General features: G+C 32.6%; 1 protein-coding gene across 4 annotated transcripts in view; it reads left to right on the forward strand.

The window, feature by feature from the left end:
• The window catches only part of LOC125051695, a 215919-nt gene that overhangs the window by 187214 nt on the left and 3022 nt on the right, over positions 1-25683 (forward strand). For all 4 annotated transcript variants that reach the window (XM_047652204.1, XM_047652207.1, XM_047652206.1 and 1 more), the window contains 9 exons: positions 148-369; positions 922-1151; positions 1626-1992; positions 2598-3392; positions 5264-5360; positions 23123-23301; positions 23766-23917; positions 24396-24600; positions 25379-25540. In XM_047652204.1, the coding sequence (XP_047508160.1) occupies positions 148-369; positions 922-1151; positions 1626-1992; positions 2598-3392; positions 5264-5360; positions 23123-23301; positions 23766-23917; positions 24396-24600; positions 25379-25540 (2409 nt within the window). The remainder of the gene's footprint in view (positions 1-147; positions 370-921; positions 1152-1625; positions 1993-2597; positions 3393-5263; positions 5361-23122; positions 23302-23765; positions 23918-24395; positions 24601-25378; positions 25541-25683) is intronic.

Consider the following 25683-nt stretch of genomic DNA (forward strand, 5'->3'; position numbering starts at 1 on the left):
ATTTAATAGGTAACTTAAATAAACCTAAAGTTGTGATAATAAATATGTACAGCATCCAAAAGCCTTATTACTTTCACTTAACTCACGATAAATATAAAATCATCATCAATATCACCCATCTTATGTCTAAGCGCTTATGGTATATAGGTGCAACTCCGCAAGAAGCGGGGTGGCAACAGCGCCCGGCCGTGGTCCGTGTCTTGCCTCTCGCAGCTAAGTGGCGTTGCCGCGTCGCTAGTCACGCCTACTAATGACGGCATTCATAACATGTCCATATCCGAGTCTGCTCTCAATACACTGGCTTCACCGCAAAGAGTCACCCCGGCTAACTCAAGCTCGAAGTTACGCGGAAGTTCGACAACTGTACAGGTAATTTTCAAAATGTTTCAACAAGATTTGTGTGGCATAACGCAATCTTAATTTCAAAAAAACAAAACTCATTATGTTTACATAATTTTTAACTGCCAAAAGATCCTACAAATACTGTGTATTTGGAACAAGTGTGAAGCATGATTATTGTGTCATTATCAGTCTAGGGATTATTTTTCTTCTTATAAGGTTGGAATCTTTTTATGCTTAGAAGTCGATATTGGGTGATTAACGTGTATAAATTTGCTTATGCTATGTACATTTGCTTGTATCTTTGTATTTTTTAATTCTCGATTTAGAAAGAGCATCTGGAGAATTTTTATTGGCCATTGTTGAATTGGCTATGAAGTATCTAAAAACTTTGAATCCTCTGTACGTTACTTATAAGTAAGGAAAAATTAAGACTCACTTAATCTTTAATATGCCACCCATGGAGATATACATAACTGCGTAGTGGGCAACGCCCATGTAATATATTAAGTTTTTACTAAAAACTTTTAACATGTACTAAAGGCAGCTTAGTGCTCTTTCTAAATATCTCATCTTTATCAGGGTCACATTTCAAGTACAAACACAATGACTGAAGCGTGCACGTCATGCGTCGAGGCGAACGACAAGCAATGTTGGCTTCGCAGAAAGCGACTAAAACTTAGAAGACATAACAACACTCTAAGGAGGGAGAGATTGGTTAAGTCACTCTCTTTCTGTGGTCGATTAAGTCCGGAGTTGGAGAAGAATGAAAGGAGTGCTGCAAGTGACCCAGCTACTAGTAGGAAGAGTAGGTGAGTGAGAAAATAGCTACGAAAGCCAAAAACAATATTATTCATAAAATTATGAAATCAATAATGCACGTCGTACATATTGAAGAACCGAGTTATCGTATTAGGTTATTAACAAACTAGTTATTTTGGAGTAGTTTTATACATATTAAGTAATTTTGTTTTGAATTTAAAAAGAGGTCTGTTTAGATATTGTCATTCGCAATCATAAATTAAATATGTACCTATTGAACATATTATGCTAAGCAATAACTACATATACATAGTGTGTATAAATAAGACCGTATTAATCTATCTTCCAAGCATTGCTTCTAATTTGATTTATGATATTCTCGCAAAGATAATATCCCTAATGGATATTAATTTATTTTAATTCTCGTCATGCTAACCATGTTACATAGACCGTGCTATATACGCATTTAATATTAAAGAAAAATGGTAATGAAAGAAAGTAATATTAAACTTATATTTTTCCAGGTTTGACACAACATCCACCTCTGGCAATGACAGTGACGAAGAACTGCTGAAACAACAAGTGGCTGTCATCGCCAATTTAAGAAAAAGCATCGAAAAAACCCACATTTCCTCAAAGGACGATAGTGCCATTCCTGAACAAAATGAATTAGAACAAGTTACACCAAGCTTTAAACTTGGGCCAGAGGGAGGTATAGTTAGACCAAGATTGACGAAAAGTATGGAAAGAGAAAGATCGTTTTTGGCACTAAGCTTAGGTGATCCGAGCCAAATGTGGGACCTCTGCGTTGACAAGGACTCAGACAAGAGTGTCACAGCTGGCACAGAAGAGCATAGTTCGTTTTCGGAACAGGCGTGGGACTTCTATCAGGTAATGTATCAATTTTTTTGATATCATATCTTAAAGAGTTAATGCGTCTATAGGAAAGTCAATTTAAAAGCTGTGATTTTCTTTATTTTAATTTTTTTTATTTTTTATTTTTTTTTTTATAGACAATTCACACCAATTGACCTAGTCCCATGCTAAGCTGGCGAAGCTTGTGTTATGGGTACTAGGCAACGGATATACATACATATTATAGATAGATAGACATATAAATACATATTTAAACACCCAAGACCTAAGCACAACACCAAGTGCTCATCACATCGATGTTCGTCCCAGCCGGGGATCGAACCCGGGACCCATGGATTCGCAGTCAGGGGTACTAACCACTAGACCAATGGGTCGTCCCAATTTAAATTACATTTACTGTTAGAGCGCCACGATGAAGAAAGTTTTTAAACGTGGTATTATTTTTGTATCACCGCGTAATAATTAAGAATATACAACTTAATAATAAGGTCTCAGTAATAACGCCGTGTTTCTATCGATATCTCAAAATGGTGGACCACTGTAAACTCAATAATAATACAAGCTGTATTTTGGTTATTTGTTATTAACAATTATTAAATATAACCATTATTTGTCAACAGGAAAAATACAACTCCGAGCCATATTCAGAAGCGCCCGACTCCGATGCTGCCCGGCGTCTACTGGAATTCGGTGATGACTACAGAGCATTTTTAGATTCACAATCAGACTGTTGCTCTAGCCTCTCGGCACAACCAGAAAACGACCAGAGCCCAAGTGGAACACGCAGACGGCGACCACCATCAGATATATCCAGAGAAAGAAGCCTTCCGAGACATAAAAAACCGTCCAGAACATCTCCAGTAGAAACCCCTGTCCGAAAACCCAAAAAGTCTATGTCCAGCGCCGAACGTAAGAAAAACCTATTGGACAGCCTCGAAAGATCTAGAAATAACACTAGCATTGAAAGTAATGACGGCGTTCGCAGACGCAAACCCTCCGAAAGTGAGCGCAGAAACAACAAACGCTCACCCGAATTCGATTTACTGAACGTCCAAGCATTAAGTCGCAGACGTCACAGCTCAAACCTAACCAGTGACGAAGTGAACAGTTCCTTAGAGTACACCGAAGTCAACAACCGTCCAGATATTTTAGACTCTTTAAACAGAAGACGCAAGGAAAACGGTGAAGCCGAATTACAAAAGGTTGCACTGTCTGAGTTGCGTCGTAGATCTAATGAGAGTGGCGATTCTGAAGAATCATCTTCGCCGAAACACAGCAGGAGAAACTGGGGTGATTCAGACTCGGAATCAGAAGAAGTGAGGTCGCTAGTTCGTCGGTCGAGCACGCAATTAGAGGTCACAGAGGCGTTACTGGCGCGGCAGGACTCTCCGGACCTCCTTCGCGCTTTCGACTATGTAAGGAAATTCGATACAGATTACAGTAGCTATACAGACGCGGACGACGAATTCCGCTCGTGTGTGACAAGGCCCGCATGCTTCCGCTCTAGAATATGTTTAGCAGTCACCGCATTCTCTATAATGATTATAGTATACATACATCTTCAATGACACTTGGCTTGGGCTTGTATTATATTTATTCTCTTATATTTGAGTATTCGTGTTAGGCACGCTGCGATTGTCAGATTGCGAAGTATTTATGATTCGCACAAACGGTCGAGGTCAAGATAGAGATCTCAATAGTGCTGTCTCGTTCTTTGTAAAAAAGAACACAGACAAGTTAAACCTTGATTAAGTTTTCGGCCTTAGAGAGGCGTTAAATCTTTTCGCTCAATTGCATGTCTTACCTAAGCACGTATTTAACCTTCTATACATGTGTTAGAATTAGATATATCTCTATTCATGGTGTCGAGAAAATCACATTCCCATTTGATACATTCCTAGTAGTTAGTTTTAAATTATTGTTGAATAATACATAGGTACAAAATCTTACGCATTTTTTGTATTAATAGTCTGACAAACGCAGTTTTAAATACAGATAATGTTACAAAACAAAGTATTAATTAAAATCCCGTATTGAGACATTGTCATAGGATTTTTTATATATTATAAAAATACATAAGGTCAACAGTCTCTATTATAATCAGTACCAGGTTGACTAATAAATTCATTAGGCAAGTATAAAAATGGTGTCTACTATGATTAATTCTTTAAAATATTTTAATAACAATATATAAGTATTTCAGGGTTGCATGTATATCAAAAACATCGAATTATTTATATTTTATGTGTGCGTGTGTGCATTTTAATTTTTTCCTTTTTTGTTTGTTTGATTCCTTATGCGTGCGCTTAACTTGACGAATATTATACTGAATGTTTAATATTTGCCATAAATTCAGGAGTGTAAAAGTCAAGTAAAGCGACGTCATACACTAACAGCATTTGTGATTGTGAATGTAGAATTAACTACTAACTGCCTGTTAATATTCTGCTATATTTCATTTTTCTACTCTAATATTGGTGGTGATATAACTCGGTGCTAGGTTCAAGCTATTAGACTCAAGTATTATTTATCATCTAAGAAAGTTAAGGGGTGCAGTTTGGAAACGTTGGCATAGACGGAAAAGCCATTGGCTAAAGTCACTCGAAATGTCAAATTGACAGATGTCAAACTGTAACGAAGATGACAGATGTCATTTGACGTCTTCGTTACAGTTCATACGAGACAATGGTGGACGAATTAAAACGTCAGTATGTCGACCGTGATATTCATACGTGTATTTATTATCAAATAACTTATTTTCGTTGTATAATTTATATAAATAGTCGAATCTAAAATTAATCAATAGGTGTACACTAATTAACAAATGTGATTTGACTGAACTCCTCATCTCATTAACTAACATTTTGTACTGTTATTAACTAGTTGATTAGGGTTAGGATGTTAATTGATGTTTTTTTAACGAAATGTCAAGCGCACAGTGATCTTTGTATTAAACTTTTACGAGAATAAATGAGTCAGTTTGAAAGTAAAAATGGAGTTTCAGTCAATTAGCACCCTTCTCTAGCACAATTGTATAGTAAATTTAAAAAAAGCAAATAGGACTTTCGAAATTCTAAAACTTATTTGACAATTACCTCGCTTTTCTAATCCGTATCGTTTAATGATCTGCTTGAAAAATTGGCGGCATGTTTGGTTTTCTTTAAAACGAAATCAGCTTTAAAAAATTAAGTATTTGTCCTAAGTGTTTGAGAAGATGTAACTAATGTAATGAGAAGTGGAGAAAGATATAAGGATCCGTTAGAAAAGTGAACTTTTTTCTACGCAGACGGAGGTCGTAACGCGTTGCCGTGAGAACATCACACTCTTGGAGGTGGCTTTAGCAGACAGTTCGTTATCGCCTGGTTTGCAACGGGATGCGAGAGGTTTGTCAAAAATTATTATTAAAACAACCTTAAATTACAATTGTACTGTGTCGTAGCTGTATTACATATTAGTAGGTCTGTTGAAATTTTTGTTTTACAATTGTAATTAAGTCAGCGCCATCTATTGATTTTTTTGAAGCTTTTATTGATATTTTTTTAATAAATGACATTTACTAACTTGAAGGCTGTTAGTTTAAGAAATCTACTAGAAATTAAACGGCTATTATCCAGTGACCTTAGGGTGGCACGGCCCAAGAGATATTATGTTCTATGGATGAATGTGAAGTCTCCAATACGCATTGGACTAGCGTGGGGACTACACACCATTCCCTCTCGCCTAAGAGTGGAGGCCTATGGCTATTAGTGGAACATATACAACGTTTATTTCAATACGCTTAAAATCTCGAATTTTATTAAAATTAAACTGAGTAGGGAAGATTTTTACTGATAGAGCCCAATCAAAAGAATTGCCACCAAAGAAGATTTGCCACGAGCCCCAGATGATATAGTTACGCCACTGCCATGATCTAAAGATTATGTGCTTGATTGTACCGCTACTGGATTAAGTAAGAACAAAACAAGTGCATTTGCATTAGTGCCGGTACACCGGTTAACGTATTAAGTTCGCAGTATCTGATTACTCAATATTGCAAACTCTGTGGTCCTGCGGTTTTAAACCGGTGCGTATCACCTGTAATTTTAGGATATATCAATGTTATTATTTTATAATTCGTACTAACTATTTATGAATGATACTATTTATATAATTAAAAAGTCTTTCGTTGCTCCAAATCCAAAGCTATTTCTTTAAGTATTTAGTATATTTCTATTATTTTTTTTTAGTTTTAGTTATATAATTCGACTTAGGGTCCTTCAAGAAAAGAGCGTACCTATTCTTGAAAGGCCGGCAACGCACTCGTGAGCCCTCTGGCATTCAGAGTGTCCATGGGCGGCGGTATCACTTAACATCAGGTGAGCCTCCTGCCCTTTTGCCCCCTGTTCTATATAAAAAAAAAAAATTTAAACAACAAAGAGTACCACTAAAATTTAAAAATTTGTTTCATAATGTTACTATGGATGAAATGGTTTCATAAAAAAGTTGATAACATAATTCACTGAAGTATAATTAGCGGCAAAAGTTTGTATTATTCATACGAAGTCTGCGTTTCTTGACCGGTTCTCGTACGAAGACCTTTGCACAATCTCGATCAAGGTGATGCATTTATTTCTCAGTACTTAAGTCCTGTTTGCCTCGGTTTAGTTTGTATTTTGAGCATAATTGACTGTAATTATTACAATTAATACACATCCATTTTTTACTATCTATACGTTAGATCACTTTAAAACTAGTTTCAAGTTCTTATGAAACTTTCTGAACTCGTATGTCAACGGGTTTGTACATGTTTGAAAATGTTTGATTAAATTCCTTTTATACGTTTTGTTTTTTTTTTGTTAAACCAAATCGTTGGTTTAAGATTAAATTCGCCGTTCAGGCTCTGAGTTTAATACCGCGTTCAGAGACAAAGGATGAGTTTTAGAGTTAAGATTTAGCGCACCTATGACTCTTGTATTGTCAAAACCCATTACGATGATCTTACAGGATTTATATTTAGCGCAAAGTCACACGACTTTACCTTAGTTTATGTCAACTAGATGCGTTAAAGTCTACGTCTGTCACTAAAACTGTTGCATCCTCTAGATATTAGCGCCTGCGCATTATTCCACAAATAATAATGCTCAGAAAAAAGATATAATAATTTAAATTTGTTCGAAAAAAACACCCACAATACTTCAAACAGAACAATCTAACGGACTAACCCTTTGTATCGAAATAAATCCAAAAAGTTATTATAATAACTGGGACAAACTAAATGAGTAGTCGGTACCCCGGAAACGGCGATACGGAGGACGACCATCTATTTCTGCCAACGAAAGCGGAACATTACGAAAGTGAAGATGTAATGTCCTTGCTAATTAGCTTTACATAATACACATAATGATTAACGTACTATAAAAGCATTTACAAAACGTTTCTTACCACTGTTGATGTACTAATAATAGTGTCTTAGTATATGTGTGCAAAAAACTTTTACACGTTTAATTCATTTCTGTCCTCTCCTCTTTATAGATTTAAATCAGTACAGTAGGATAATATACACGACCTTATTATTTATTCACATGAAATTTATAATCACCATTACCGGAATATTCTAGAAGTCTCCGTAAATTTAACGAAAATATAATTTGATTGATATTTCTTGACCGTAAATATTTTTATAGTCTTTTAGTTATTGACTGACTGGCTAAAATACTTGTTTTTACATAAGTGGTAATGCCTCGACAGTATTTAAAATGACGTAAAAGTAAGATAAATTAAACTAAGTGCTTTTAAAATGCTTTTACACGATGATGCTTAAGAGATAAGTACTCGGTTCATAAATAGGATTTCTAAATGTGTTCAACACAAATTGGAGATGTGTGTGTCGTGTGTTTATTTTATCTTCTAAACGTTACCCTTTATAAACGTACAATAAGTCTCTTTTTTTAACTTACGAATTTTGTCCTTATAACTATTCTTTGCAAATAAATAAACGTGACTAAGCATTATTTAATCAAAGGTATTGATTCGTAAAGAAATTAGTGAGTTATTATTAGGCGTTAAAACATTTCTCGAAAAAGTCAACAGGCTATCGAAATTTCAAAGACAGAATGTAATTAATATTTAATTTAAAAGTTTAAATGGATACATTCTTGGTACCATCACATCGCTTGGCGGAATTTGTTAAATTTTAAACGCTTTTAAATCCTAAATAAATTGATTATCACTCTTGTTCATATTAGAAATTTAATTGTATTAAAAAAGAGACAGATTTTTCTAGTTAACCTGGGACATTTTTATATATAAGATTCAATTGTTTTCGTATATATAATGTTTCCTATCAACAAGTTATCATAATGTACGTGCTTTGTAATGACAAGGCAAATCCTTAAAACTCTTTATTTCAAAGACAAATAAAATGATTTTTATTCCATTAGATTACAGCTATGACATCAGCTGTGTAAAATATAGAGTAAACATTCAATTCTAACGATGCACTAATAAAATTTACATCAGTTCGTGTACGGATCCGTCGTAAAATGGTGTTTAAGATCGTAATTGTTGTCAAGGATGTTAGAAAGACTAGACTATGTGAGTATTCTTTTTTAACTTCTAGAAGTTTCTCTTAATAAAAATACCGACTTAGTTCATTTAATTTCTTCCCAATAGAGGTATTAACATAAAAAAGAAATGCAGTTACAATAATTATTGTAACCCAATTTCTCAAGCATAAACAATGCTCTTGCGACATCATGGCACATCGACACATCGATACAACATATACGTTCCATCATTTATTTGGGCATTTCAATAAATAAAAAATACTACTTAAAATAATAAATATACTTTTTGTACAATTCATGCGATCTTAAGTAAGAAGTTATAGTCACAGACCGAAATTATCTAATAAGACTAAGATTTGTACTTAAAATACTCAAAAGCCAGACATCACAAGGTCAAGGATTGTTTAAATATATTTACGTAATCTTTTTAGAATAAATAATGTCTTTCGTCGATGACTACACATTGAAATATAAAGAAGTTCACGACCACGACTAGCGAAACGTTGATGTAATGTAATAAAAGCGCGATTTAAAAATGCTTAGTAACAATTTTATTTGAATATTGTTTGTCTTGTTTATGAATTATTATGATGAACTAGTCCTCAGTACCGTATACCTATCCTAAAACCGTACTCTTTTTTAGCATCAGTCAATATGGCTTTGTTAAAGCCAACAAACTCACTTTCTCATTTTCTTTGGGACTTCCAAAGAAACATGATCTTATACATATGTTAATACCCATTGCAAAATTTTTAGTATTTAAATTGCTTGAGCTATTTTTTATTCATCATCAATATTAATGATTTCACAAAGTTTTCTTTTCTGTTCCCATTTTATTTTGCGTTGCTGTCTGCAGACATTTAATCGGGATTTATCAGTTTTGGAATCTTATTTATAAAGGTTTTAACAGCCTATTTCTAGCTAAAATCATTTAACTTGTTAAAAATAAATACGTCAAACATCGCCGATAAGTTTTATTGTTTTAAATCTATAAAGCGATTGTATTGTCAAGGCGATATTCAATCGCCTTAAGCGCTTAACCAGTTTTAAACAAATTGTAGGCGTTTAGATCAGCTGTGACTGTCGCACGAGACACACGTGTCCGTTGTGGCTATAAATCGCGAGTGATTGTATGTCTTGTGTATATTTTACATTTACCAGTATTCGAAGAAAAGTATTCAAGAGAAACTGGATGCGCATGAGTGATTATACTTTCGCTAAACGCGATTCTATTTAAAATTCGAAATTCTAATCGCGTAATACCACAGTAGCGGTATAGCTAATAACCTTCGTAGAAATAAAATCAAAGTTGATATGTATATGACTAATATTTAATAAAATAATGTCTGTATTACCAAATGCAGATAGTATTTAAAAATGCATTTGCCTCATTAAAAGTCGATTACTGTTCAAATTCATAATTGGATGAAATGACCAGTCATTGTTAGTAAACAAGCTCACTGTTCGCGTTGAAAAAAGTAGCGCTGATAAAATCATTGATAGAAATAAAATGAAGGGTAATAGAAAATTAGTTGTTACGATGAATTATTGATGTAAAACCAATTTCATAAAATCCGGGTCGTAAAGAAAGAGTTGTGCAACAAGTTTCTCTTTGTTGGTTACGATGTGACATCATCCAGTCCAGTTTCGTTTTTCATTAATCCTTCGAAATATGTCTTTTAGTAAAACTATTTTGTCTATTGCACGGCGCCAAGAGGCGAGTAGGAGTTTAATGTATATTTTGTCTTTCACTGACAAAAGCCGAAGGATTCGGTATACAATCCGACGCGTAGGATATTAATATTCTTTTTTTTATGTATATGTAACTAAACGCAATAGAGGCAATCGGGCAGGAGGCTCACCAGCCCTGCGATTCTGTAACTCACTTTTCGAACTCACACAGCGGTTTTCGCATCGGCGGTCGCTCTCAAATCAGTCGTGAAGCAGTCATTTATGATTTGGCATTCTGATAAACAATAAAATACAAGCTCCCACCTTTTCGAAATTTTCGTTTGCGAAAACCACTGTGTGAGTTCGAAAAGTGAGTTACAGAATCGCAGGGCTGATGTTAAGTGATACCGCCGCACATGGATACTTACAAAGATACATTGCAAAGTGTATTGCCGGCCTTTTAAGAATTGGTAAGGTTTTTCTTAAAGGACCCTAAGTCGAATTGGTTTCGAAACAAATCTATGGTTTCACATAGTGGTGGAGCGCGTCAACTACATTAAAAAACGATCAGTTGTTAGTAAATGATGAAATATACTTGATGAATGTGTTAACAAAATTTTATGATAAAAAGTCCCGTTTTCTTTCGCCTCCATGGTAACAGGCCAACTGAAGTTGTACTGACTGGTGGTTATATCTATCGTATTAGCTTCTTCAATTTTTTATCTATATTGCGATGACATCATCTCTAGTCTATGACTAAAGCCTACACACCCCTTTTAAGGTGAACCTTTAAGAGTCGTGCTTAGATTACTTTTTACGTAAGACAAAAATAGGCACTCCATTTCGATGTCAAATAAGGATTTGAAGTTCTGCTAAGATTTTATTTTCGTATGAACACCAATTACAGCGTGTCAACATATATAAACATCTTTTGAATGTCACGAAAATCGTGAAGTTTCGATAATTACGACTTTTTGCTTTGATTATGAACTGGACTGGACTGCAATTTGAAGAGTTCGATAAGGGTTCTTAGTGCTTCTTCCGTGTTCAGATAACATATATCTTTATTGTTTTTACAATTCTAATCAATTATCGCTGTATTTTGTGAAGTGTTGCATCGTTATCTTAATACAAGTACTTCCAAAATTTATAGAGAAAATATAGTCCGTCGGAACAGATTATTTTATATTTAATTGTATATAAATACTACACTAATACCTTAAAAAACGTTATTTTTATATTGAATTACATTCTTGGCGGTATAAATACCACTTGCGATAACCTTTACGATGTATTCAATATTTGTTCGGAGTAAAATAAATAATCTCCTCTTTTTTTTTATTTTAACAATAAAATATGTACTATAGATATTTATGTAGATTAAATTACTATATTTCAACCTTTCATAAGAATTTAAGCCCATATGTACAAATAAAAGTACTAATATATTTATTACTTCAAATGAAATATCAGACTAAACTACCCGAAAGTCTTTTACCAAAGTCTTAAAAACGACTTCAACTTTTACAAAACAAGTCCCGTTAAGTTGCATGTCCAAAGCTGGCATTGCCAAATTTCTGCCAGACATGCAAATACAGGTAAATATCGACTTTCAGGCTTTAAGAATACAGAACCAAATCGCTTAAACCCCCAGTATCTGGTTACTTGTTAAGGAAAGTTTTCAACTTGTCAGTTGGGTTGCGGTTTTTGCCCCTATAGTCTAGTCGACAAGTTGAAAATGGAACAAAATAGAGATACTACTCCTAAAATTATGTGCGATAGCTCATTGGATCCGGAATGATGTCTAGAAAAATGTGCTAAAAGCGTGTATTAGCACATAAAAAATTGCAAAAGTTATAGACCATTAAAGATGAAAAAATAATGGCATTTAGTTTTTTGCCAATATTTAATAAACTATTAATATTTAAGAAATTTCAAATAAAGATTCTGAAAGAGGAGGAAATTTCTAATAAAAAACTCCTGACTCCCAGAACTCTATCTCCATTATTTATAATGTTAATTTAACGCTAAAAATAGGTCTGCGGGTGACATTTTTAGGATTCGCGCGTGGCGTCAAAAGCGACTACGGCACATTAATTAATTTATTTAAGGTATTGAATATTTTTTTTTAAATTTGATAAAAATTATGGTGTGTTCTGAACACTATAATTAATTTATTCCCGTTGAAAATTTTACTTAAAGTTAATTTTTCAACAAGTTAAATAATTGTTAACTAACGAAATTTTCTCGAACGACCGTCTTAATTGTAAGTGAAAAAAAATGTTTAAATAATGGTCGTAAAAATATTTCGCTTCGTAGAGCCTTTCTTACATACATACTTAACAAGATCGTACCATAAAAGTTAAAAAAATATTTATACTTTGTTTATAACAATTTTTTTACTTAAACAAAAACTTAAAAATCCATGTAATGATGTTAAAAAAATTTTTTTTTTTCTTAATCATCATATAATCGTTTTTTTATTAATACAAGATATTTATTGATTTGCAAAAAAAAAAATTCCCGCCATTTGTTGATAATTTTTTTTTAAACAAATTGATTAAATCTATATTTTTTAAAAAAAATTTAACACAACTTTATTACATTAAAATTTTTATGATTTTTAAAAAAAAAAATTTTCCTTAATAACAATTTTTAATTGTTTATAATCGTTTTTTTTAATTTTCTATTGTTTAAATAATTAGTTAAGAAATTTTTTTTTTCCTAAAAATCATAATTGACAGTCTTCTATAAAGTAACAGAATTTTTTTTTTTTTTATCAACAATTCTATTGTTTATTAACTTACCAATTTGTTATAAACAAATATTCAACTTTTGTTTATTTTTTTTCTAAAACTTCTAAAATTAACAAAAACAACCATATATAACTAAGTATAGAAAAAAAATTTTTGTAAATTTTTTGATTATCATGAATATTACTTTTATTTAAAATTAAAAAAAAAAATTTCTATACTTTGTTATATATGGTTGTTTTTGTTAATTTTAGAAGTTTTAGAAAAAAAATAAACAAAAGTTGAATATTTGTTTATAACAAATTGGTAAGTTAATAAACAATAGAATTGTTGATTAAAAAAAATTTTTTTTCTGTTACTTTATAGAAGACTGTCAATTATGATTTTTAGGAAAAAAAAAATTTCTTAACTAATTATTTAAACAATAGAAAATTAAAAAAAACGATTATAAACAATTAAAAATTGTTATGAAGGAAAATTTTTTTTTTTAAAAATCATAAAAATTTTAATGTAATAAAGTTGTGTTAAATTTTTTTAAATAAATATTGATTTAATCAATTTGTTTAAAAAAAAATTATCAACAAATGGCGGGAATTTTTTTTTTTGCAAATTAATAAATATCTTGTATTAATAAAAAAACGATTATATGATGATTGAGAAAAAAAAATTTTTTAACATCATTACATGGATTTTTAAGTTTTTGTTTAAGTAAAAAAATTGTTATAAACAAAGTATGAATATTTTTTTAACTTTTATGGCACGATCTTGTTAAGTATGTATGTAAGAAAGGCTCTACGAAGCGAAATATTTTTACGGCCATTATTTAAACATTTTTTTTCACTTACAATTAAGACGGTCGTTCGAGAAAATTTCGTTAGTTAACAATTATTTAACTTGTTGAAAAATTAACTTTAAGTAAAATTTTCAACGGGAATAAATTAATTATAGTGTTCAGAACACACCATAATTTTTTCAAATTTAAAAAAAAATATTCAATACCTTAAATAAATTAATTAATGTGCCGTAGTCGCTTTTGACGCCACGCGCGAATCCTAAAAATGTCACCCGCAGACCTATTTTCAGCGTTAAATTAACATTATAAATAATGGAGATAGAGTCCTGGGAGTCAGGAGTTTTTTATTAGAAATTTCCTCTTCTTTCAGAATCTTTATTTGAAATTTCTTAAATATTAATAGTTTATTAAATATTGGCAAAAAACTAAATGCCATTATTTTTTCATCTTTAATGGTCTATAACTTTTGCAATTTTTTATGTGCTAATACACGCTTTTAGCACATTTTTCTAGACGTCATTCCGGATCCAATGAGCTATCGCACATAATTTTAGGAGTAGTATCTCTATTTTGTTCCATTTTCAACTTGTCGACTAGACTACTAAAGTAAACCATTTTAAGGATACTTTAATATAGATATAACTTATGTAAAACTACCCGGTGGTTAACTCATGGTGTTTTGTACATATTTAAGACTCTATTTAACTCTCTCTACAATCGCCTATATACCCTATCTTATTAAAATGATTCTTCAAATCTCTGAGAATGCGTGACAAACGTTTATCAAGAATCTTTTCAATGTATGTACCCTTATTAAGTAACAGTCATCATCCTTGTAAACCATTGATGTTCAATTTCTCAATGCAGAGGTCGTTGCACCATCTTCGTTTGAAAGCGAATTTCCAACATCTCTATGTTTAGTATAATATGCCATAATTAGTCAAATCCGTTGCATTCGAGATGTATTAACATGTAGGTTTATGAAAGTAGCAACAGCCAGTTTGAGTTTCTACTTCTGTTACCTAATCATTGTATCAGTACTGCTGAAATAACTGAAAATTCAAGCTTGACGGCTCATTGGTCTAGTGGTTAGTACCCCTGACTGCGAATCCATGGGTCTCGGGTTCGATCCCCGGCTGAGACAAACATCGATGTGATGAGCATTTGGTGTTGTGCTTAGGTCTTGGGTGTTTATAAATATGTATTTATATGTCCATCTATCTATAATATGTATGTATAACCGTTGCCTAGTACCCATAACACAAGCTTCACCAGCTTAGCATGGGACCAGGTCAATTGGTGTGAATTGTCCAATCAAAAAAAAAAGAATAAGCTTCTATTTTAGTTTAAAATGTGAAATATGATAAATTTATGAACACGTTTTCAGAAGATTCAATCAAATAATCAATTCTTTAAGACTGAACTAAATAATTTTATTAAATGCAGTCGTGGTCTATGATGGTTTGACGTGTCTGAGATTAATTCGATTATTAATTGTAGCTGTCTATAACGGTTACTCGACCGGCTATTCTAGTTCATCCCGTTTACCGCTAGACTGGACTCTTTTTACTCTTTCAAGATGCATTCTTTTGATTTTCTCTTCTTTACAATACTACTTTATATGGATATGTTATCTTTTATTTATTTCGGAATCCTACAGCTAACATAAATTATAATTAATAAAAACAATTATACTAAAGATAACGCATAGATGGAATACTTAATATTTACAAAAAGGTGGGGTGTGCTCATGTCATGATGCAGGTGATTGCACTATGGATATTCTTAATTAAAAGTATAATTATTTTATTAATCTTAACCAAAAAAGATATGACGTCACACGTTATATAATTTAATTCGCGCACTAATTATTCATCAATCTTAAATATTAAAGCTATAAATGTCAGTCACTCTCTCAAGAGTTATAAAAAAGAGAAATTTCATTGTGACGTAAGTATCGTGCGCATCCATTTCTCTCAGATAATAATCGTAATATCAATTAATCTTTATGACTTTATTTATCTTTACTGCTAAATCTTAAATGCTTCACGGGCCTACGCGTAAAAATATATATGTTATGTCCCATACCTATAAAATTATTTTGTAAAGTATTATTGCAGATTTTTCATTCAAAATCATTTTAAAACAATATATCAGCAATGTGCAGTAGATAAATGTTTCGCGATTATATTGTTTGTTTTGTCTGGATTGGTCTTGTCTCCATTGAAACAAGAATTGTACGCATTCGACTTAGTTGCCTTTAGAAAACAGACGTCTGTATTGCGTAGCATTTTATCGCAAACGTAAATAACAAAATTAAATTGAGTATTTTAAGTGACTGTAAGTGAAGTGAACTAGTGTAAAATGCTATAGACTTGTGTAAAGTTACTGAGTAAAAATGAGTACAGTGGTTACAGTGACCTCGAATGCAAATAATGATGGTGTTGGTAAGTTTCCTATTTTAAGTAATTTGGCAAGTCAATGAACTTAAATTGAATGCTATTTTGCGGAAGTACATTGGTCTACTAATTTTTGCTTATTCCCCGAATACAGTTATCACAACTTGATACATATTTGAAAGATTAATTTAACACAATTTAATGTCTAATTAAATAAGATTTCAGTTTTTATTACTATGATGACGCAAACTATGCTTCATACATTATATTAATAAATATCATTATTATTTTCATGTTAACTATTTGCCAATGTTGGTTTGTATGCAAATGAGTGTTGCCTAAAAATTCAAAATAAGGAAATAAGGACGTAAAAATGGGTGTACTTATCGCTTATATAAATGAAACATTGAATTATAAAACTAGCAGAATGACTTAGCAATACAATAATACGTATTATAAGTTAATCTTGGCACTGGCTCACCCACGTTTTAACCCACGTACTGCCATCTTAAGAACTAACGTATTGCTAATAATCATATTTACATTAACAAGCTAAGTTATGCTAAATACCCGTTTGTTAGGGAAAAGGACCATAATTGCACAATTTACTTTCTGTCCTATCTTAAAGTTCTTAAAAAAAAAATAAGCACTCGTTCAAAATAGATGTTTGCGGTGACATTACTCAAAAAGATTTAGTGTTTGTAATTAATAAACTTCATTTTATATAATAACAGAAGATTGCCTGCATATAAATACCATAATTAACTAGATAAAGGCAATTCATGATGCAACTATTAATTTGTTAATGAAATGATTATAATCAACCTAAATTAGGTTCGTACTTCAAATATAGTTTAGTAGGTCACTGAGAACAGACGCAAACTTTTTCTGAAGCGATTATAATCTGTGTTGCAACTGCAACTCTTGCGCAACTCTTGGCAAAAACGATGATGGAGATGGTTATTTTGGACTAATGCAAATAACGGACACATTATTAACTGTTGATACACATAATTATTTCTTCAACCGCGGCCGTTAGTGCAATGTATACTAGCTGGTAACGCTTTAGCTCGCAGGCCCTGATCGATTGGGGAATCAAATATAATAAACATGGAAATTGGATGGGCATAATTACTCTTTGCTTTCTTGATTTACCTACTCATGGCTCTATGGGTCCTCATTGGTCGGTCATTGGTATACGATCGACCTGAAACCGCAATTGCTATGTGCGTTTGATCTCCTATATATCTTGACCTTTCTACAGCAGTATGTTATCTCATCCGCCATGTGAGAGGATTACATACGATTGGATCCTCAAAGCCGGAGGCGGGAAATAAATGAAACCACTTCGATGGGGAAGGCGGGATCCTTTACTTTGCACTTCAATCACTCCAGTGAGGTTCCGTAATGCCTTTCAGTCGCTTGACCACGCCGCGGCGCCCCACGCTGAGGTCCGAGTCTCGCAGGAGACGCCCTTGCGCTAGTCGCGAGAAAAGCCTATTCTGGACATATATTTATTGGGCCTTAGGTATTTATATATATATATTGGGCCTGCAGGCAGTGAGATTCCATAAAAAAATTGACCAAAAAAAGAACGAAAATCGAACAAGAATTGCAACGCCCACCTAAACGCTACAAATTACTGTAATTCTGAATAAATAATTGGACACAACCGCGCTTTTTTACAATATCTAGTTTTCGATTCAATTTAATATATTACATAATAAATAATGCAGTTATTTCGATTGATTAACAGTAATGCTCTTACGTGATACAATGGGTTATGCAACTTACGATTACTATCACGTGGCGCGCTCCTTTTTGAGAGCTATGCGGTCTCGTCTTGTGAATTAAAATTAATATCTAATGAAGTTTATCGACCCACTTGAATTCCGATCTATATTTTTCACCACAGTACATATGTGATTCATAAGAAATTTCTTTGACAAAGACTATTAGTGTGCAGTGTACACTCATTTTCTGTTTTACTATAGTTAATCATAAATTGTGGCATAGAAGATTTGAAGAAGGGACGCGTTTAAAAGAATGAATTTTCACATAATATTTTTTATTTCAACTTTAAAACATCAAGCGCAAATGTTTTCGTAGAGTCCAGGAATTCTATGCAAGGTGTAATTCGTAAGATACAATTTAAAAAAAATACTATTTTATTTTAAATATTAAAAATATTATTATTATATCGGGGTCACCTTCAGATACACTTTGTCGTGTAACATCACAATTATAATCACGCTATTTTTTACCATAATATACTAGAAAAAAGGCATAGTTTAGCGTGTAATTATTAGGAACCATTTGTTGCACTAACGTCTATCACAATCTATTTGTATCGTAGTTTCAAGGCAATTGGCACCTAGCTCTCTAACAATAAGCACTTTAAAACCGTAGCAAATTTTCGTCATCTGTGCTAAATTAAATTGGACCTTGTACCGCTGTAATAAGCGTGACGTTAGCGGGTTTATTAGTGAGTGCAGTTCTAACCTTGCCGCCTCGTCGACTCCCGCGCATGATCGAGTTGACAGTGTCATAATGGATCGGAATTACCTCCCGCCTTACCCAGGTAGTTTTAAATTTATTATATTGCAACTTCCTGTATAGCGTATACTTTTTTTTTATAAAATCTATAACACAAATTACTTTTAATATCTGTTACTAAGGTAAGAATCGTTTTAAATCGTTTGATGTTATAGTATATGTATCTATTAAATTATAACTTATCCAAGTTTTCACTCAATGAATATTCACCATTAAAGGTGTGGCTACACCTTTAAGCCATAAGTATCACATATTCTATCAGAATTTGTTTGCTTTCACCTCTTGAGGATGTGTCGTAATCGATTCGATATTTCCCCGTTTGCGAATGTTGATTTTTATTACCTTGTATTAATCGATATGTTAATCTTAAAATGGCTTAAAGTAAGAGTAAATTATCGAAGACACAAATAATATTGCTGATGTTACTGAAATTTTAAATTAATATCAGCGTAATGCAAATCAAGAAAAAATCAAATTCGCTGTGATTTTTATTTATAATCCGTAGGCAATAAGAATTACAACTAGGACCTTTCTTGACCCAGTATTTTACTCGAAATAGGTTAAATATAATTATTTATCAAACACGTCATTAGATAACCTCATTAGGTCAATTATTCAAATTACGTTTTAAAATTATGTAATGAGTTTAATTAAAATCGATGAAACTCGTTATACTGGTCATATTGTTGTGAAATTTACTTTTATGTGATCTCCAACCAGAGATTAAATTGTACATATCGACAGTCTCGTGATTAAACTGTACTCTGTTGTCTATAGTTATATTGTAATATCTGTGGTTTTACGATTTACTTTTAAAAATAGAACAAATTATTTTCATCGCCTTCAACGTTTCCGTTTTGTACGTATTCATTATACGGTAAACGGTTATTAGGTAAATTTGAAAAAATTTAATAGTTATTGTTTCCTCTATTGTCTATGACCACAACTATACTTTATGTGTATTGTATACACACTATAGTCTCTAGAACGGGAAGAAGTAATGGATTCTGATGGACGACGTCCACGGTACATAAATTGGTTTCCTGCGGAAAGCAAATTGGTTCAATATCAAAACTGGTACTCGAAACAATTTTGCGTCTCGATGACTAATCCTGCCTGTGAGTTATCGTAAATACACTTGCGGGTACAAATTGGGACGCTTTCCAAAAACCCTTTTTCATGCAAACTTAAAAAAAATATTTAATTACGCAAGTATTCCAGCTTTAAGAATATAATTTTCCCTGTGTACAATTATCTTACAACAGCATGTCAGGCACGCGAAAGACCGTAATGGTTTTATAAAACAACTTTTTAAAAATACGAATACATACTAAATACCAATAACCCCATTTTCAAAACGTGCAATATTGTATTTAATTGTATTCCTAAACAGAAGCATTATTTATATTTACGTTTTGAGTTCTATTTGGTATTTAAATAAAGATCTCGCTAGTGTATGCAATAAAATTATTAAACCGTAACGAAACCATATGTTTGGCAAACTTTTGCGGTTAATGTATTGATTTATAAAAGCTATCAAAACTTTGCAAAACGGTTTTGTCGCTCCTGCGTAATACGTATCACAAATGCTTTAATAAAATATCAAATAATATCGTGTTCCTTAAATCCCAATTATAAAAAAAATGCTTCAAAATATTATCCTTAAAATATAATTCTTTAAACACACTCAACAACGGAAACATTTTGAAATATATAATACATATACAAGTAATTAAATATTATTTTAGTTTCAGTATTTGTCCAGAAATCCTTCAGATTACGCATCAGACAAGTTCATGGACCCAGTGACATTAACAATGCTATTTTAAACTCGACTAAGCTGTACATATCTGTTCAAACCATGTTCAAACATTTAGGATATACTTCAATGAATGTTTACTTTACAACCATTTATAACCAAATAAAATAAAATATTAAATATAAATCTATTTAATTATAACATTTTACGACGCAGTTTTGAAGGTTTTTTCCACTCACAAAGTTAAAATTACTGGCAACAAATTTAATGAAAGGAAATTATTGAGTAATTTGCGTTAATATTTAATTGAGTGATTTTCAGATTTAGGGGTGTTGTTACGATAACTTATATGACTCTTTAAAGTGCTTGAAGTATTTTGTCTCATTTTAATTCAATATAAAATCAAGTAAGTAAATACTTAAGTTCTCTTTAATATTAACTTCTATCTTTTGTGCTATTACTCTTATAAACAATTTGTTTCATTTAGAAATTGATCGTTTATCGAGAGATTGGTTTAGTTCATATCCGCTTTGAAGTAATCGCGAAGTCCCGACTTTGTACTTATATTTTCTATAATTATTAACAATGATAAATGTTATTGGCGTAAATATTATAAGCAATCCATATTTAACGTCTTTCGACGTTGAACGCGACTTCTTACAGAAATAGGAACTGACTATATTATATAAATAGTCTTCTACTTTTTTCATATATTCTGATACCAGAAGGGCAAGACCCTAGAGCCTATCGGGTATGTGATGTAGGTACTAAAAAATTTGGGATATCTGAGGACTCATTTGACCTTTTGAAGACTGTTTCGGCCCTTGGAGACCAATCAAACCCCGCAGGATTTATTTCAGATTCCACTGGGGTTCTACTTTAATCTATGTTCCCCAGAGAAATTATTGTGCTTTTGATTACTATGAAACCTTTGAATACTAACTTTCATGTCGAAATCGAAGAATACATTCCGACTGTTTTTTATACTTTATACCTTATTACGTATTTAGGTATGGACCAGTTAGCCAATCAACATTTTTCAATGTTATTTATTTATTAAGGAAACTAAACACATATATCTCTATACAGTAAAAAAAAAGTAAAAACATAAAATAAACACATTGGACATGTTCAAATGAAACACCGTAGTTACTAAGTATTTATGTTAAAGGCTGAGTCTCTCTTCTAGAAACTAGCTTAGGGCATAATAGCATCAAATTAACATAAGCGAGTGTTGCATTAACAAACGCTGCATTACATTTACATTAGTGTGTATGTTGGCTGGTTTTCTGCCAGCATTATTTGGCATTTGAGGTCGACAACTGTGGCCTAGACTTTATGTTATGTAATGTCAATTACATAAGAGCACTATAGTGTATCTAAAATCACGTAAAAAAATTTGAAAAGTATAAATCAATCGATATTATAACTATGGTTTCCAAGTACAAAATGGTAGACACCGGGTTAGTTTAAAAGACTTATAATAATAATTATTTCACGTACATTTTAGTCTTGACGTCAACCATTTCAAGGTTGATAAATTCACGCAAACAATTTAAATATTATTTACTTTCTTAGCGAATTTAATAGTTATATTATATGTTAATGCGTAACTACTAAGATGTGTTTGGCTTAATTATTAACAATTATTGTAGCTCATTGTAGCTTCTTGGTAAAACTATAAATGATTATCAATTATTATTAATATCTAAAACAGTAACTGAACGGTGAACGTGTAAATACACTGACTCGAGTCTTCCTTGTGATATAAAGACTGTATTTATATTATGTAAATGCGTTTGCAGTCTATTTCTGTTTGAACGTTCGCCTTGAATGCTACTATACAAATATAGAACAGTCACACATAATAACACGTAAATTCTATTCATCTTTTACTCATATATATTATTCATAACTCGAATCCTTTCAATTTATAATAGTGTCGCATAGTATTGAAAATATCTTATGTAAGACAAAAAAGATATGTGCTTATCGGCAACAATTAATTTACATGCCTATCAGGCAGTTAGGCGCGTTTAACCCTGTTGATTGTAGCGTCATATTATGCAAAAAGATAGCGGGCTAGTTAAAAATGTTTTCAAAATTGATATATTTTTCTGTGGTATAAATGCGCTAGCAATAAATCTTGATACGAAAGTGTAAACTATACACATTATTAAAATTATTATATAACTAACTACTAACGTTTTTATTTATCTATTGTTAATAACCACGAAAGCTATATTTTACAAAGTTACAGCAAAAACCAAGTCAAGGTTCAAAATAAATTACCCAACCACGAATAAATATTTATTTTAGTTTTTATATAAAACGTACCTGAGTACGTATGTAACCATCATCGCAATCATCACTTACAATGTATTAATAATGTTCTAAAAACAATTAAACACCTTCGTCAAACAAAGACGTATGTATGACCACAGTAGCAAATAACCGAGTTATCTAAAGAAGTCCTTAAAAACCTACCTTCAGATGTCATATTCAAATAATATACTGCTTTAGCTATAACGAGCACAGATAGTTCTTTTTGTGTTTTTAAAGTTATGTATGTCTTCATAAAGCTAAAAAGAATCTGAAAATATTTATAACCTTCATCAAATATAAGTGTATTAAGTTAAATAATTAACATTATCTTGTGTTCCTAACAGCGGTATCTGCGCGATGGTCGGCGCTCCGAGCGGCTGCTATACGTCGCGGCGGCGCACGCCGATTGCGCCGCGAGATTGCAGCACTGCGCGAGACACTTGACGAGGTCTGTGAGCCTGGAGATTGCGCTCCCCAGCCGCACACCAGAGCTCAGTTACACAGACGGATTGAAGAACTCAAGGTACATTATTAAGTTACAATAAATCTTGTATCTACGTGGTTGGGTCGAGCTGCTGGTTGGGGCAGGTTCATTTCTGCTAGAAGAGAATTCTTACCAATTCTTAAAAGGCCGGCAACGCACTCGCGAGCCCTCTGGCATTGAGAGTGTCCATGGGCGGCGGTATCACTTAACATCAGGTGTGCCTCCTGCCCGTTTGCAGGTTTTTTTCTATAAAAAAAAACAGTAATACAACTCAAGAAGCATTTGTTGTTACGGTAATCGAACCAGGACCTTAGGGATTAAAAATACCCTTGATACGTAATTAAAGCAATTGATTATAGCAAAATTTGAATCACAATTATTTAGTTTTTATAAGGTTTCGGCTTGAACGTTATCTCAAACCCTAAAATACAGAAGTAGTAATAACAAAGTTTTGAAACTAAAGTAGTTGAATGTACTTGATCTATTCCTTTGTATGTTTATAGGAACGTCTATCACGTCTGCTTGAATGCAAGGTCTCAATGCTGAAACTGACGGTTTCCGTTCGACGTGCACTTGGCGAATTGGAAACTGATGAATGCGGCCTTACTACGGACTTGACAGCTTTATTGGCCGCTTGGGACGACGCACACCAACGGTTTGTAATATTTGTACCATTTTGATCAATAAAGAAATAAACTAAAATAAAAACGTGAATCAAATAATTAGGTTCAATAACATTTAAGAGATGTTAAAACATTTTTTCTTTATGAAATTCGAAATTCAAAACTAGATTGTGCTTTAAGATCAGTATTGCAATCAGAGCGACGATCTAACTCTTCCAACTGTCAAAATCCCATGACCATATGACAGAAGAGTGTCATTTGGCTGGACTTGAATCTATCTTAAGACATGTGCCTTTCTTTTCTACCCAGGTTTTGTACTAAGACCCATATTAGGAGGCGAGACAATTGAAATTTAACAATACGTTTATTGCCGATGCGTGCGAATTAGAAAATTTAATGGTTCGTGTGAAAATGAAACGAGCCTTATCGGTCCAACGTTTCGTGACAATTTTAATTGGGATCATTTATTAAACCATTTGTAGTTCTATGTTTATGTTTGTGTTTTTACAGCACATCGAGTGAATTACTTTCGCTAGAAAAAGCGGTGAGTGCCTGGGCAGATTGGGAGAATGCGCTTCGTGAATTGCAAGGAGCATTGCGTGGTGACTTGACAACGCTGCAGAATTTACGCGATAAAGGATCTAAAATTGAAGATCAAAGCGAAGTGGCCGCTCAAATCAAACAGCTAGCTGCTTCCTTGATTGACAAGAAGAAGGTAAACATATAAAACATTAACAACAATGACAACAATAAACAGTTTTTTTTTTTTAAATAGTGAAATGGGAAAAGTTATTTTTCCCCCAAAGTACATAAAAAGCTGCTTAGTAAAACAAAAAAGAACACGAGCATAAATGTACCATAAACTTAAATTAGTTAATTAATGTTTTGACACGTATATAAACTAGTGATAAGGCAAAACATTTAACAGTTTTTTTAAATCTCATAGTATGGTTTTGGTGAATAAGTTGTTATATGACTTCTCTCTAGACATATCTTTATATATATAATTCTTCTGTGAGTGTGTATGTCACTGAACTTCTCTCAAACGACTGGACCGATTTTGATGAAATTTTTTGTGTGTGTTCAAGGGGATCTGGGAATGGTTTAGATTCACAAATCAGCCCGCCAGATGGCGCTGCAGTCGGTACTTTCATATTTTGCTTTACTAATCGCTTGAAATATCATGCAGGACAACGTCTGTCGGGTCCACTAGTATATATATACATATACTAGTTCCCTACACATGTTTAATAATATTACATAAATGTAGAACATAAATGCTATGCACACGTATATTAAGGGCATCGTATATTATAGAGCCGGGTTTTTGAACATATAATTTCCTGGCCATTAGTATACATACATTAGTATGCATTATCAAGTAGGCATAATAGTATAAGCCTACATATACATACACACACACAACATTAGGTTTTTCTACGTTATATTCTTTCTACATCTTGTATGTGTACCTACATTATTTTTTATTACAGGGTGGTTCCACGTGCGACTCACTCTCAGATTCCGGAATATCGGATGGTGATAGTGAAAATGCAGGCGGACGTGCTCGCCGATTAAGCGCTCTACGCGAGTTGGCCAAGCGCTTGCAGGCCGCTCTAGCACCGAACTCGCCTGCTCATCGAGCTATTACTAAGGTACAGATAACTAATATACGAGAAAAGAGTTTTTTTAGTAATGGCCTGGATTGTTTTTATATCAAGTTCAAAAAACAACTTGACTAAAGATCTTGAAGGATTATATATAACCTAGCCTAGAAAAATTACACTTAACTTTTTTC

Source organism: Pieris napi, chromosome 8 (genome assembly GCF_905475465.1).
Source record: "Pieris napi chromosome 8, ilPieNapi1.2, whole genome shotgun sequence".
NCBI classification, from domain to species: Eukaryota; Metazoa; Arthropoda; class Insecta; order Lepidoptera; family Pieridae; genus Pieris; species Pieris napi.